General features: G+C 55.9%; 1 protein-coding gene across 4 annotated transcripts in view; it reads left to right on the top strand.

Annotated features, from left to right (window-relative positions):
* The window catches only part of PAX7 (paired box 7), a 93,944-nt gene that overhangs the window by 81,028 nt on the left and 300 nt on the right, over positions 1 to 12,616 (top strand). For 2 of the 4 annotated variants that reach the window (XM_025856902.1, XM_025856901.1), the window contains exon 8: positions 5,695 to 5,941. In XM_025856902.1, the coding sequence (XP_025712687.1) occupies positions 5,695 to 5,941 (247 nt within the window). Of the gene's footprint in view, positions 1 to 5,694; positions 6,064 to 12,616 lie in introns of those variants that run through there. The other 2 variants (XM_025856900.1, XM_025856898.1) reach the window with 1 other exon arrangement.

Raw genomic sequence — 12,616 nt, 5'->3', positions numbered from 1 at the left:
CACAGCTCAGCCGCGGCTGAGCCCGGATGCTAGTGCTGATACTCTGGCCCATGGCGCCACAGGGAAGCCCCTGAGAGCACGGAAAGGCTGAGTCCCTCTGGGGCCTCGGGATCCCCTCTGGCTGCGGAGGTGGGGCTCCCTGACCTGCCCATGGGTCCAGGTGGCCCTTGGCCTCCTTCCAGCCCTGGTCCCATCTCTGGGTCCCACTGTCCTGAACTCTCCAGGCGTGATCCCTGCCCCGCCTTGTCTCCTCTCTGTTCCCCTGCGGCTCCCAAACACCCACCCCGCACCGTGCCACGGAGCCCCAGTGATGGCGATCCCCTTCTAATTGCAGCCTCACTCCCGAAGCGCGCTCGGTTATCACAGAGGGTGCAGATCCCACCGCTCAGCCTCCTCGGTCCCAGGCCCTGGGGCCAGCTCAGGAGCGGAGGGAATTAATTACATTTTTCCCATCCCCTTCTTTTAAAGGAGGGGAGCTCGCCACCACATCTCGGGGAGGGGGTGGCGAGCGGAGGATGTGGAAGGAGGGCTGGCACGGGGCTCCCGCAGCCCCCACCCTCCAAACCTGCAAGCCTCTCCCCAGCGGCGGAAGGGGGATGAGGCCGCCCCTTATTGATTTAGTCTGGTGGAGGCTGGGACTGATTTAGAGCAGAGGGAGAGGAAGGGACTGGGGGCGGGCGGGGGCCGCGGCGGGTGGGGGCCGAGGAAGGGATGGCTGTCACTCAGCCTGATGGACAGCCCGGAGATTTGCCTTCAGATAAAACCTTACAGATGTGGAGGTCGGTATTGATTTTGAGTTAGTAACGGTAACGTACCAAGAAGTAATACATTAGCGAAAGCAAGGTCACCAGGAAAAAAGTAAAACCCACCGGGGGAGAGGCCTTAGCATTCTTGAGGGGGGTGAATTACCGCATCAGACTGGGACTTCCTCAAGTTCAAAAGTTTGCAGGCCCCAGACTTCGGCTGAGCCCCTAACCCTGGGCAAAGCTTCCTGCTTCTGCGGGCGAAGAGGGACTCCCAGGGGCCCAGGGGCCAACCGGCAGCCGCGGAGGGCCACTTAGGTCCACAGCACTCCCCACCACAGAGTTGTCAAGGGCCTCTCTCCCCACAGTCTCTGGCACAGCCTGGTGAGAAGCAGCCCAGCTCCCGGTCAGGGAGACGCAGGTTCAAATCCCAACCCTGCCGCTTCCAGGCTGTGTGATCTCGGGTGTGCCTTTCCTCTTCTCTGAGCCTCAGTTTCCCCGTCTGCATAATCTAGGTAATAATAGCCTGTTTGCTCAAGGAGTCAATGCGCCCACGTCTCTTCAATTGGGTCCTGTCCCATTTGCTTGGAAACTGCTATGCCTGGAGACAGGGGGTTGGATGAAATGGCAGCCCTTTTGATCCACAGGCCACCAGGGACTCTGAGAGAGAGTAAGCAGCCTCCTCGCATCCCCATTCACACCTATCCCAGATGTGGATTTGATTTGATGTTCCAGGGCAAATCCCATTGAACAAATCCCATTACAGGAAAATCTCCCCAGGCCTGAGCTGATTCTGAGAACTCCCGAGCCACTGGGCACCACACAAGCCCCTTCTGACAAACTCTAGGAAGCCTTGCAGCTCTCAGGATTTTCACTCTCCACATTGACCTTCTTGCTATTTCTAAAACCTGCTGGGTGTGTTCCCACCCCAGGGCCTTTGCACTTGCTGACTCCTCTGCCCGCAAAGCTCTTCTGCTACATCCTCCCATAGCTGGCTTTTTTGGGTCTTGCTGGATATCACCTCTTGGGGAGCTCTTGCCTGACTACTGTGCTTGTCCCCTTCGTTTATCCTCTATAAACACTTCCCGGTATCAGAAACTATATTATGTATTTGTTGGTTTATTGTCAGCCTCCTTCATGAGAAGCTGGCTCCAGGAGGGCACGGAGGGCTGGTGCTCACTGCTGCGTCCTCCATGCTCAGCTCAGTGTCTGGCACATAATAGGTGCTCACTTAAGATCTGTTAAGTGATATCCATGAATTCAGCCGGGTTTTTCTGGGCTCATAGTATGTAGCAGGCACAATTTCGGTGCGGGGGCAGCGAGGGTAGGTGAGACCCAGTCCTGTCCTGCCCTCAAAGAGCTCATGGGCCAGCCCTCTCTGCAGCCTGGCCCTGGTAGCACTCTATGAAATGTTTGTTGAATGAATAAATGAACGAATGACAGATGTCTTTGGGAAACACCATATCATGCGGTCTAGCTGGGACACAAAGTGTAAGACAGGAAGAAGGGGAGGGGTTGGCACAGGTAGGTAGCGGTCTGATCACTAGAAGATTTTGTCCTGTTTATCAGGGAGGTAATGAGGAGCCACTGATAATTCTTTTTTTTTTTTTTTAAGATTTTATTTATTTATTTGAGAGCGAGAATGAGAGCCAGAGAGGAGAGAGCAGAAGCTGGGGGAGCAACAGGGAGAGAGAGAAGGACCTTGGGATCATGACCCGAGCCAAAGGCAGATGCTTAATGACTGAGCCACCAAGTGCCCCGCCACTGATAATTCTTGAGTGCTGTGGTCAGATTTGTGGCAGTTCCCTGTCCTGCAGGATGAGTACTGTCTGTACATAGCTCCCAGCCCATCCCAAAACATGCTCCTCCTCTCCCGAACCCCTCCCCTCCCATTCCATTGTCTCTTCTGAGCTTGGCGTCTTGGCCGTGTGCAGGAGGGAAGGATTAAACTGGGGTCTCACCGGAGCTGACAGACCCTCCCAAGAGTCTCCCCGTGCCCATAATTATCCTCCTGAAAGAAGGGACATGGGGCCTGTGTGTTTTCCCTAAGCCTCTGAGTCTATTCTTGGAGTCCAGGCCTCCTTCGAGGGGAGAATAGGATTAATGTTTATATGGTGCGGGGGGGTGGGATTGGCGGTGATTTTTTTTTAAGAGATTTTATTTATTTATTTGACAGAGAGAGACACAGCGAGAGAGGGAACACAAGCAGGGGGAGTGGGAGAGGGAGAAGCAGGCTTCCCGTGGAGCAGGGAGCCCGATGCGGGGCTCGATCCCAGGACCCTGGGACCATGACCTGAACTGGAGGCAGATGCTTAACGACTGAGCCACCCAGGCGCCCCGGTGATTTTCTTAATTTAGATGGAAAGTGGAGTCTAGATTGGGCACCTGACAGGCAACATGGAAGAGAATCAGGTCCCCTAACCCCCTGGCAAGTGCTAGATTCCTTAGTTCCCCCTAAGATCCCACCCAAACATACACCAAATTTCCTCGGCCCTGGAGAACCCATCTCCACAGTCAGAAAGCAACAAACACTGCCCAACGGTATCAGGCGTCCTCACACAACACCCCCTTCATGGGGTCCCTCTTGCCACCACCCCTGTACCCCTACATGGACCCTCCCATGTAGGAGATTCCACAGGTCAGGCCACTGCCCAGAGTAGCCGGACACCTGCCCAGACTCTCCCCTTCTCACACACCCATCCCCTCGGGTCTTTGCCTTGTGGACAGGGCTGATACACTGTCAAGTCCCACCTAAGCCCTACTAGCTGCAGTGGAGGCAAAGACCAGCCCCCCAGGCCCAGTGCCCTTGACTCTGGCTCTGGGGGGAGAGGGAGTGCAAGGACCCAGGAGGGTGACCCCAGAGTGAGGGGATTCTGTTGGGAGCATCCAGGGGAGGGTCAGGGAGAGGTTGTGCTCATGCCCCAGCCACGAGGGGCCCCAACCTCAATCACCCCCAGCCAGTGGCTGCCCAGAGTACAGGCTGCTGCTGGCCCCTGGACTGAGGACCTCTGAAGGGCTCAGATGCCCAAACTCATCCTTGAGAGTCAGTCCTGACCCTATCAGGCGAGTGGGCTCAGGCCTCTGGACCCCGAGCTGCTCCCCACAGACTTGCGGTGACGTCTGGAGAAGACACAGCCTTTTGAAGGCCTCTGTTCCTTCATCTGAGGAAGGGGCATCACGGCTCAGCCTCATGCACCTCTGTAGGGCTCTGGATTGGGCGAGCCATGTGAGTTCATGCCAAGATGAAGGAAAGGAAGGGGGAAGGGAAGAGGAGCCCTCGGGGAGCTGGGGCCCTGCTCCCGGGAGCGCTGGCCAGGCGTAAAGCCCTCTGTATGCAGACCCCACCTCATCCCCCCAGCCACCCTCTGAGTTAGGGACAGTCGTCATGTCTCTTCCTCAAGACTGTGGGCAGTCACAGGTGCTAAGGCACATCTGAAGCTGTAAGTGGAGAAGCCCAGGGGCTGTCCCTGGGCTGAGGATTCCACATCCATGCCCTCCACCCCCGCCCTGCCTCCGTGCCTATGGTAGGGACAAGTCACAGAGGAGAAGGTAGAAGTTTCCAGAAGGTATCCAGTCGGCAGCAAGATTGCTTCTAGCAGTGCCCCTAGTCTGCCTTCTCCCGAGAGGCAAGTGGGGAAATCAGCGAACACAGCCGTGTGCCCAGCACGGACCACAGCCTGCTTCTTCAGCTTGCTGCTGGGCAGGTTAGCAGCTCGGCTTCCCACCTGGCACCGAAGCCTCCCTCCCACAGGGGGTGTGGCATCACCAAGAGGTCACCAGGGTCCTGGGCCCTGCAGGTCGGCTGCACAACGGCCTGCCTCTCCATTGTCTCCCGGGACTGGCCGGGACGCCAGTGCTCCCACACGGAGAGACACCTGCTGCCTGCACCACCTTTCCCCACTCTCTGTCCTGGAGAGCTGGACAGCAGGTGTCACCTCCTCCAGAAGCCTGCCTGGACCACCAGACTGGCTGAGTTCCCTTCCCACAGCCCCCCTGAGCGGCCTCTGTCATGCCCCTCACCACTTCATATCTTGATGGTCTTCTCCTGGTTTCCTCCCCCTCCTGATGCAGACATCCCCCCTGCCGAGGGCAGGGACCATGGTTCTTCCTCCTCTGAAGAGCCAGGGCCCTGCCTGAGGCCTGGGGCTGCAGTCCCCATCAATGCATGTTTGTTGAATGAATAAGTGAACACATCAGTGAACAAACGCCAGGTTCTTTAAGCTGAGTATCTAGAGATGAGCCTCACCCTGCCAGTCTGGGGTCGCCAGCACTGGTGGTGAGTTCCTGTTTGCTGTCCCAGCCAAGCAGGGAAGGGGTGATGATCACAGACATCTGAGAGCTACCAGAGTCAAGGAGGGGTACCCGCGAGGCTCTTTGAAAGCGTTGGCCATGGATGTTGGCATTGTAGAAGCAGGATCTCAAAGTCAAGAGCAGAGCAGGCGTACCACAGGACCAGGGGTGAAGCCAGACTAGATCCAGAGTCCTGTTCTAACTCTGTGTTGGAAGATGGGGGCATCCGAGTCTGACAGGGGAGGCTCGGCTTCCTGTCCTGGAGGAGCCCCTGTCTGATGGGAGAGACATCATCAACTAGTTCGTTCGTTCATGCATTCATTCATTCATCAGACACACCAGATGTCCCTTAGAACCAGGCCTGGGGATATCCAAGAGGGGAATGAGGCCCTGCCCTGCCCCCTGGAGCTCTCTGCAAGGGGTGAGTCCATGGGTCAGGACCTAACCAGGAGAAACCACTAGCCGTCTTACCCATAAGGGCAAGCAAACCAGGTAAACTGAGGCTCTTGGGGCTGTGCAGGGATCTCAAGGGAGCAACCCCAGCCAAGGCCTGTTTGGGGCCAGCCTGGCACTGTCCCCCCACACACCGTGTCTGTGGGGCCCGTCCTCCAAGCCCCCCACACCCGCTGCTCGGGCCGCACTGACCATCTCTCCCCCGCAGGTGATGAGCATTCTGAGCAACCCCAGCGCTGTACCGCCGCAGCCTCAGGCCGACTTCTCCATCTCCCCGCTGCACGGCGGGCTGGACTCGGCCACCTCCATCTCGGCCAGCTGCAGCCAGCGGGCCGACTCCATCAAGCCAGGAGACAGCCTGCCCACCTCCCAGTCCTACTGCCCGCCCACCTACAGCACCACCGGCTACAGCGTGGACCCCGTGGCTGGCTACCAGTACGGCCAATACAGCCAGAGTGAGTGCCTGGCGCCCCAGGCGTCCCCCTCCCCCTCCCTGCCCCACTCCGAGGACCGTCTGCTTATTTGTAGAGCGCTGCGAGGCGGTGTTGGGGTGGGGGGGTGCCCATTTCACAGATAAGAAAATCGAGGCCCGGCAAGAATGGACTGTTGTCCTAAGCTGATACTGAGCCCGGCCCCTGCACTCCCCCTACTGTGGCCTTAGAGCAGTGCTGTCCCAGAGAACCGTACCAGGAGCCAAGAATGGCGTTTAAAATGTCCTAGTAGCCACAGCTTAAAATGTAAGAAGAAACAAGTGGAATGATTTTCACTAATGTATTTTGTTTGACCCGGTATATCTGAAATGATGATCATTTTGACATGTCATCCATACAGAGTTATGAGTGAGCTATTTTGCATTTCTTTTTTCATGCGGTGTCTTTGAAATCCAGCCCGTTTTAATTCAGACACTAAGTTTTCATTGGAACTACTCGATCTGTATTTAAATTTCATAAAATTACAACTGAGAAGTGGATTTACACACCCAAGTTGTTCCAAATATACTGTAAAGTTTCCCAACCACTAAGCTAAGTCGAATTTCAGTTTTCACATTTAAATTAGATAAAATTAAATTAAAATGTAAAATCCGGTTTCTCGGCGGCGTGGCCACGTTTCAGGGGCTCAGTGGCCACGTGTGGCTGGCGGCCGCCATGTTGGATGGTGTGGTGCTAGAGACCCTGCCCCTTTCTGCCCCCTGGGTGTGGGCGACAGCTGGATTTTCATCTCTGTCCTGTATCCCAGCCCCAACCGTCCTCAGCCCTGTTTGCTCCAAACTTTGAGCTGGTCTCTTGGGCCCTCCCCAGCGCCCATCCCCCTGGCACCTTGCTTAGATGCAGGGGTGGGGTGGAGGGGGGAAGCTGACCCTCGGACCAGAGGCTGCAAAAGGCAGGCCCGGCCACAGCCTCCGGCTGCCAGATGGGGCAGCGTCAGGGCAGGCCATGAGGCACCGAGAGCCGAGGTCACCGGGCTCCCCTCCTGCCCCCCTCCTGGCAAAGGCCTCACCTGCTGGTGTCAAACTAATCAGAAGGGCGTGCGGGGCGAGGCTGAGGTCCCAGCCCGAGGGCGTCCTCTGCCCCCCTCCGCCTCCCCCCTCCCCGCCCAGCCCAGCCTCACTGACCTCTGCTTCCTGCCCCCACACCAGCCGCTCCTGCTCGCTCGGCCTTGGCCTCCACAGCTAAATGAGGGCCAGCTGTGCCACCCTCCACCTCTGAGCTGTGTTCACGGCCCCCACCCCATGGATGTGTGTGTTTGGTGTGTGTGTGTGCGTGCGTGTGTGAGAATACGTGTGTCACGGATACGTATGATTCGTGTGTCTGTGTATATTGTGTCGTTCAGCACACGTGTTTGCGTGTGCATCCTTGTGTGTAGGTGTGTGTTTGTATGTGTGAATCTGAGTGGTACACGTATGTGTACACCTGGCTATTCACATAGCTGAGTTTAAATGAGCCTGTTGTGGCCATGTGATACGCACGTGAGTCTGTATGTGAACACACAAGTGCTCACGTTTGGTCCCGTGAGTATATGAGTCTGTCACACATACACATGTGTGTTTCAGTGTACATTCAGGTGTGTACATGTGGCTGGCTGGCTCCGTGTGTGCCTGCATGTGTGACACGTGATTGGCAGATGTCACTCTGTGGGCATGTGTAACAAACGTATGCGTGTGTGCAGATGTGTGTAAGAGTGTGCAGATATGCGTGGCTCTATGTGTATACATGTGCATTCCGGCGTGCACAAAAGTTTGTATGTGTCTGTGGGTGCATAGATGTTCTGTACGGGCATGCACGCTACACATGCGGTGCGTAAATCTGGGTGCGTGGGAGCTACGGTGCGCACATAGGCGAGGCTGCATGTACCTGTGTTTAGCTGTGCGTCGGGCCGTGGACACATGGTGTTGCCTGTGCGTGTAACTGCGTGGAGTTGCCACGGGAGGAGCAAGTGTGTGAGGGGGTAGAGCACGTGTGTGCAGGTCGGGTTGAGAGCTGGGCTCGCACATGTGCACGCGAGTGTTTCCAGAGGGGCCCAGGGCAATCCCCGGCCCCAGCCCCCGTTACCGGGCAGAGCGAGCGGGACACACATGCTCTTGATAAAGAGTTGAGAGCAGCTCCGCGGAGGCAGCAGCCCCGGCCTGGGGCGGGCGTTAGTCACACCCGGAGCCCCCGCGCCCTGCTCCAGGGGTGCCTGCCCAAGTCGGAAATAAAATTAACCCCAAAGTCAGCATGGGGGCTGCAAGGGAGGGGGGATCAAAAGGGAAAGGGCCCAGGAGGCGAGAAAGGAGTGTTTGTTCCTCCTTCGCTAGGGGAGAAGCTCTTCAGAGCCATTTCCCCTCCCCCTCCCTCCCTCCTTTCCGTTCCCCCTCCTCTCCCCCTCTAGCTCCAGCCCTGTTCCCCTGGCTCCTCCAGGGGTGGCTCAGAGCTCCTCCTGAGCCATATTCTCCAGCCCTATCCAGAGGGAATCCCGGGGCAGACCCTACCCCACCCCCACAAAGGCTCCAGGCTTCGGCTGGGAGGGGCCCAAGGGAGAGCTGGCCCCACTACCACTGATTCTGCCGCCAGGTCACCCTGCCTCTGAGACTCAGTTTTGCCATCTGGGAAATGGGAGTCCAGGGATTAGACACCCAGAGTTTTTCCATTGTGCTGTCTTCCTCACCTTTGACATTCCAGGACAGTCAGGGACAGGGACACGTCATGTTGCCGCTGACCACCTGCCCCATGTTCATGGGACACTGAAGACACCTATGACTGAGCTCCCAGTCCATGTGCAAGAGTGCACATCCCAGACAGCCCCTGTGCGTGCCTAGGTCCACCCATCACCTGCTCCCTTCTGTCCCGTGCATGAGTCTAGCCCAGGCATGTGGCAAATTGCCTGTTCCTCATTTCATGCCATCCTCAAAACCCCACCCAAAGTAGATTTTATTTTTCCTCAGCTTACAGATGCAAGAGCTAAGGCTCTAGAGACTTTCCCAAGGCCACAATAGGTGAATGGTGGACCCTGGGTCCCCTAACTTCCAACCTGGTTCTCTTTTGGCCAGACCACAAACTCGTGTAAGACACTCAGTAACAATACACACCTTGGCCCACCTTTGTGTGGATTCCCGTCCGTGACTTCACAGGCACCTACGTGTGAAGAGCTGCACACACACCAGTTTATTTCTGAGGGTTCACTAGTGTGTGTCTGTACACATGGCTTCGAGGTTTATTGAGCATCTACTGTGCGTCTGGCACTCATGGCAGCCCTGTGTGGTGTATGTGGTTATTCCTCCTGGACAGACGAGGAAGTGGATCCCAGAAAGGCTATTTGCCCGAGAGCCCGTATCCATGTGAACACAGCCATGCCTACAGCCCTCAGAGAGGCTCCCTTGTGGGCGGGCGTGGAGTGTGCCCGTGGCCAGGAGTGTGCCCGTGGCCAGACTCCCTAGCAAGAGAGTCCACTCCTCTTCCCGGGCCCCTTGTCTTCCCAGGGACACCTCCGCACCTTCTCTTCTGTTCCTGGCCATCATCTGTCCATCTGTCTGTCTTCCTGTCCCTGAAGGGGGTGGGGGCAGGGGGCAGGGATGGGGCACATGGCAGATTAATATGGCCCTGGTGTTCCCAGAGGCCAGGGCCGTACTAATGATGGGGCTGATAGAACGCAGAAGTGTGAAAAGAATTTTAATAGATCTGACAAGTCTAATAAGAATTTGTGTCTAGAAGGGTCCTCCTCTGGGGCCGCGGGCTGACGAGGCGCTGACGGCTGAGATTTGTTTACTGGTTGGCATCTCCTGCCAACTCCCGATTAATCTAATTTGAGACATTTAGAGCCCAGGCGCGGGCACAAGGCAGAGGAGAGGGGACACAGAGAGACAGAGGGACAGGGAGGGCCATTGACAGAGGCCGTAATGAGATATGTCACAGCCCTGCCCTCGCCAGCCCCTGGCTCGACCCCAGGGAGAGGCAGGCTCTGCGACACAAGGGGTGCCCTTGAAGTTGGCTGCTCATCAGTAAAGTTGGGCTTCTTGGTGTCTCCTTGCCCACCTTGACAGGGCGTGGGTCCTACTGTGCACTCAGCCCGCACTGGCAGCCAGGAGAGGCTAAAAAGGACGACATGGAGTGACCACAGGCACAAGCAGCACAATCTTGCTGTGCCTCAGTTTCCACCTTTGTAAAATGGGAACAGCTGTACCATTGTTGAGATTGTTGGGATTGGTAAGAAGTGAAATGAGATTGTGTCCACCCAGCCCACAGGGAGCACACAACAGGCAGGGGATCAGGCTTTGTCGTTCTGATTGCTGTTTGGAGCCAGACCTTTCCAATCCATCCCCAGGGAGCGCTGCAGAGGTGGGCACAGAGTCGGGCATGAGGTAGAATCAGGGGGAGTAGGCAGAGCCTTCGGTGAGTCAGGAAAGGTCACCTGGCTTGGCCAAGTGCCCTTGGACAAGTCACTTACATTTCCTGGAGGAGAAAAATGGGGCCAATGCAGGATTTGGGGTGTAGAGTGTCTCCTAGCCTCTGAAGTGCTGTGCACACACCAGGGGTTATTCTCTAGGAGGCTGTGGGTGAAGGGCATGGGGGTGGTTAGGAGTTGGCATCAAACCGCCTGGCCTTGAATCCTGGCTCCACAACCTGAGAGCCATGTGACCTTTCAAGTTACACAGTGTCTTAGGGCAGGGTCTCAGCTGCATCCCCTGTAAAATGGGGTCATGGAACTGAGATAGTGCATGGAAGGGCTTAGACCAGGATCCCCCTCTCTTTCTACTGCTACTCTGTAGATTAGCTTCCTCGAGGTGAGGTCGAGGTTGAGGTCGCCCGGGACTCAGATAAGACCTGCTCCAAGTAGCAGAGATGAGATGCCTGAGTTGCAGGCTCCCCCTGAGGCCGGAGATTAGAGCTTCTCACGCTTCCACCCGGAGCGAGGGGCAGCCCCAAGGCAGGGCAAGGCTGGCCACCACCACCTCTGTGCTACCAGCTGGGAGTCTGGAGGCTGGGTGACCTCAGGGACAGCACTCAGGGGTTCAGCTCCGGCCCTAGAGCCTGGGAAGCTGAGGAACATGGGGCCCAGCCAGGCACTCCTAAAGCCCCAGGACATTTGCATATCCTTTGCGAATCTAGGTGCAATTGCTGAGCCCTCTATGCCCAGCATCTTAAAGCGTATCATCTCATTTGATCCTCATAAGAGCCCTTGAGGAGGCTGGGATTTGTTCTACCCATTTTACAGACAAGGAAATGGGTCTCGAGAAGCAACGTGATTTGCCCAAAGCTGCATGAACAGGACATAGGTGAGACTCTTGAGTTGCTCCATTTGCTGTTCCTTTCCTTCCTGCCTCCATCAAAGGTCACATCTGCTCACTGAATCCCAATCGTACGAGAGCCCAAGGCCATTGAGCTCACCGGGTACCAGGCGCAGTGCTGACTAACCTCTTCATCTGCATTTGCTCACCTCATCCCCATAATTCATTGACCTAGGTGCTATCAGCATCCCCACTCTACAGACAAGGAAACTGAGGCTTGTATAAGTGAGCTGGTGTGGCCTAAATCACACAGTAAAAGTTGGCGCGTGCAGGATTTGAAACCCTAGGGAATATGGCCTCAATTCCTGGTACTGACCATCTCACCCCCGTGAGCCTTGCCCACTGGCTGTGCCCACACCTCCTGGCTCTACCCACAGGGTCCCTCGGTGGGCAGGTGACAGGGAGAGTATTGGGCCAGGCCTCGTGATTCCAAGGTAGCGTTCATTACATTTCTTCTCACCTCTGGATCTGAGAGGCCCCAGGGGTTGAATTGGCCACAGCCACGGATTCCAGCTTGGGAGGAGGCATCTCTACCTCAAGAGGCCTTGGTCACATGCCAGCCAAATCACTTGGTCAGGGCTGATTTCTGCTGTAGCCTCAGGCAGGTGCAGTTCATACAATCAAGACAGAATACATGCACACGCAGGCCTAGCAGTCACACCTGTACACACACACACACACACACACACACACACACACACACACACACGGGTACCTGGCTTAGGGGCAACTCACCTGTACACACTTACCTGTGCATGCACAGGCATCCCCACGTTCTACTCACACAGGTATGCACAGCTCACCCGCATCTATCCACATGTACATGTGTGAACATTGATTATATGTGAACATTCATGTTAGTGCCCATTACTACACAGAGATTTTTGTTTCCACTGTTCACGCATACACACAAGTACACACCCTCAGACTCTCATCTCCCTCCTCTGGATGGCCAGAACTTCAAGACTAAATGTCTCAGCTCCCTGCATATCAAGGTCCTGGCTCCTCCTTCTGCATGGACCCCCTTGGCTCAACTGCAAAAGCTGCTTTGCTTTTGAGTAAGGGATATTGCTTTGCCTCATCCATGAGCTGGCTCAGGGTCCAGAGAAGGCAGAAGGACCTTGCCCTCATTACTACCTGGGCTCTGTGGGATGCACTGGACATTCCCCATAGCAGACATACATACAGGTGTGTTGGAACTAATTCTTCACTCACCAATGTGGATATCCTCTGTACCTTCTTACAGAACCTACGAGAGAGCTGGGCAAATAATAAGTGTTAAGTAAATATTTGCTCAATGGTTAGAGAGGAGGTAAGAGAAAGAGCTTCATAAAGAGATGGATGGATGGATGGATGGATGGATGGATGG

This window comes from Callorhinus ursinus, unplaced genomic scaffold (genome assembly GCF_003265705.2).
Source record: "Callorhinus ursinus isolate GAN/ISIS: 27379988/994484 unplaced genomic scaffold, GSC_fseal_2.0 scaffold18, whole genome shotgun sequence".
Classification (NCBI taxonomy): Eukaryota; Metazoa; Chordata; class Mammalia; order Carnivora; family Otariidae; genus Callorhinus; species Callorhinus ursinus.
The sequence above is the reverse complement of the archived record's forward strand: the minus strand, read 5'-3'. Positions and strand labels throughout refer to the sequence as shown.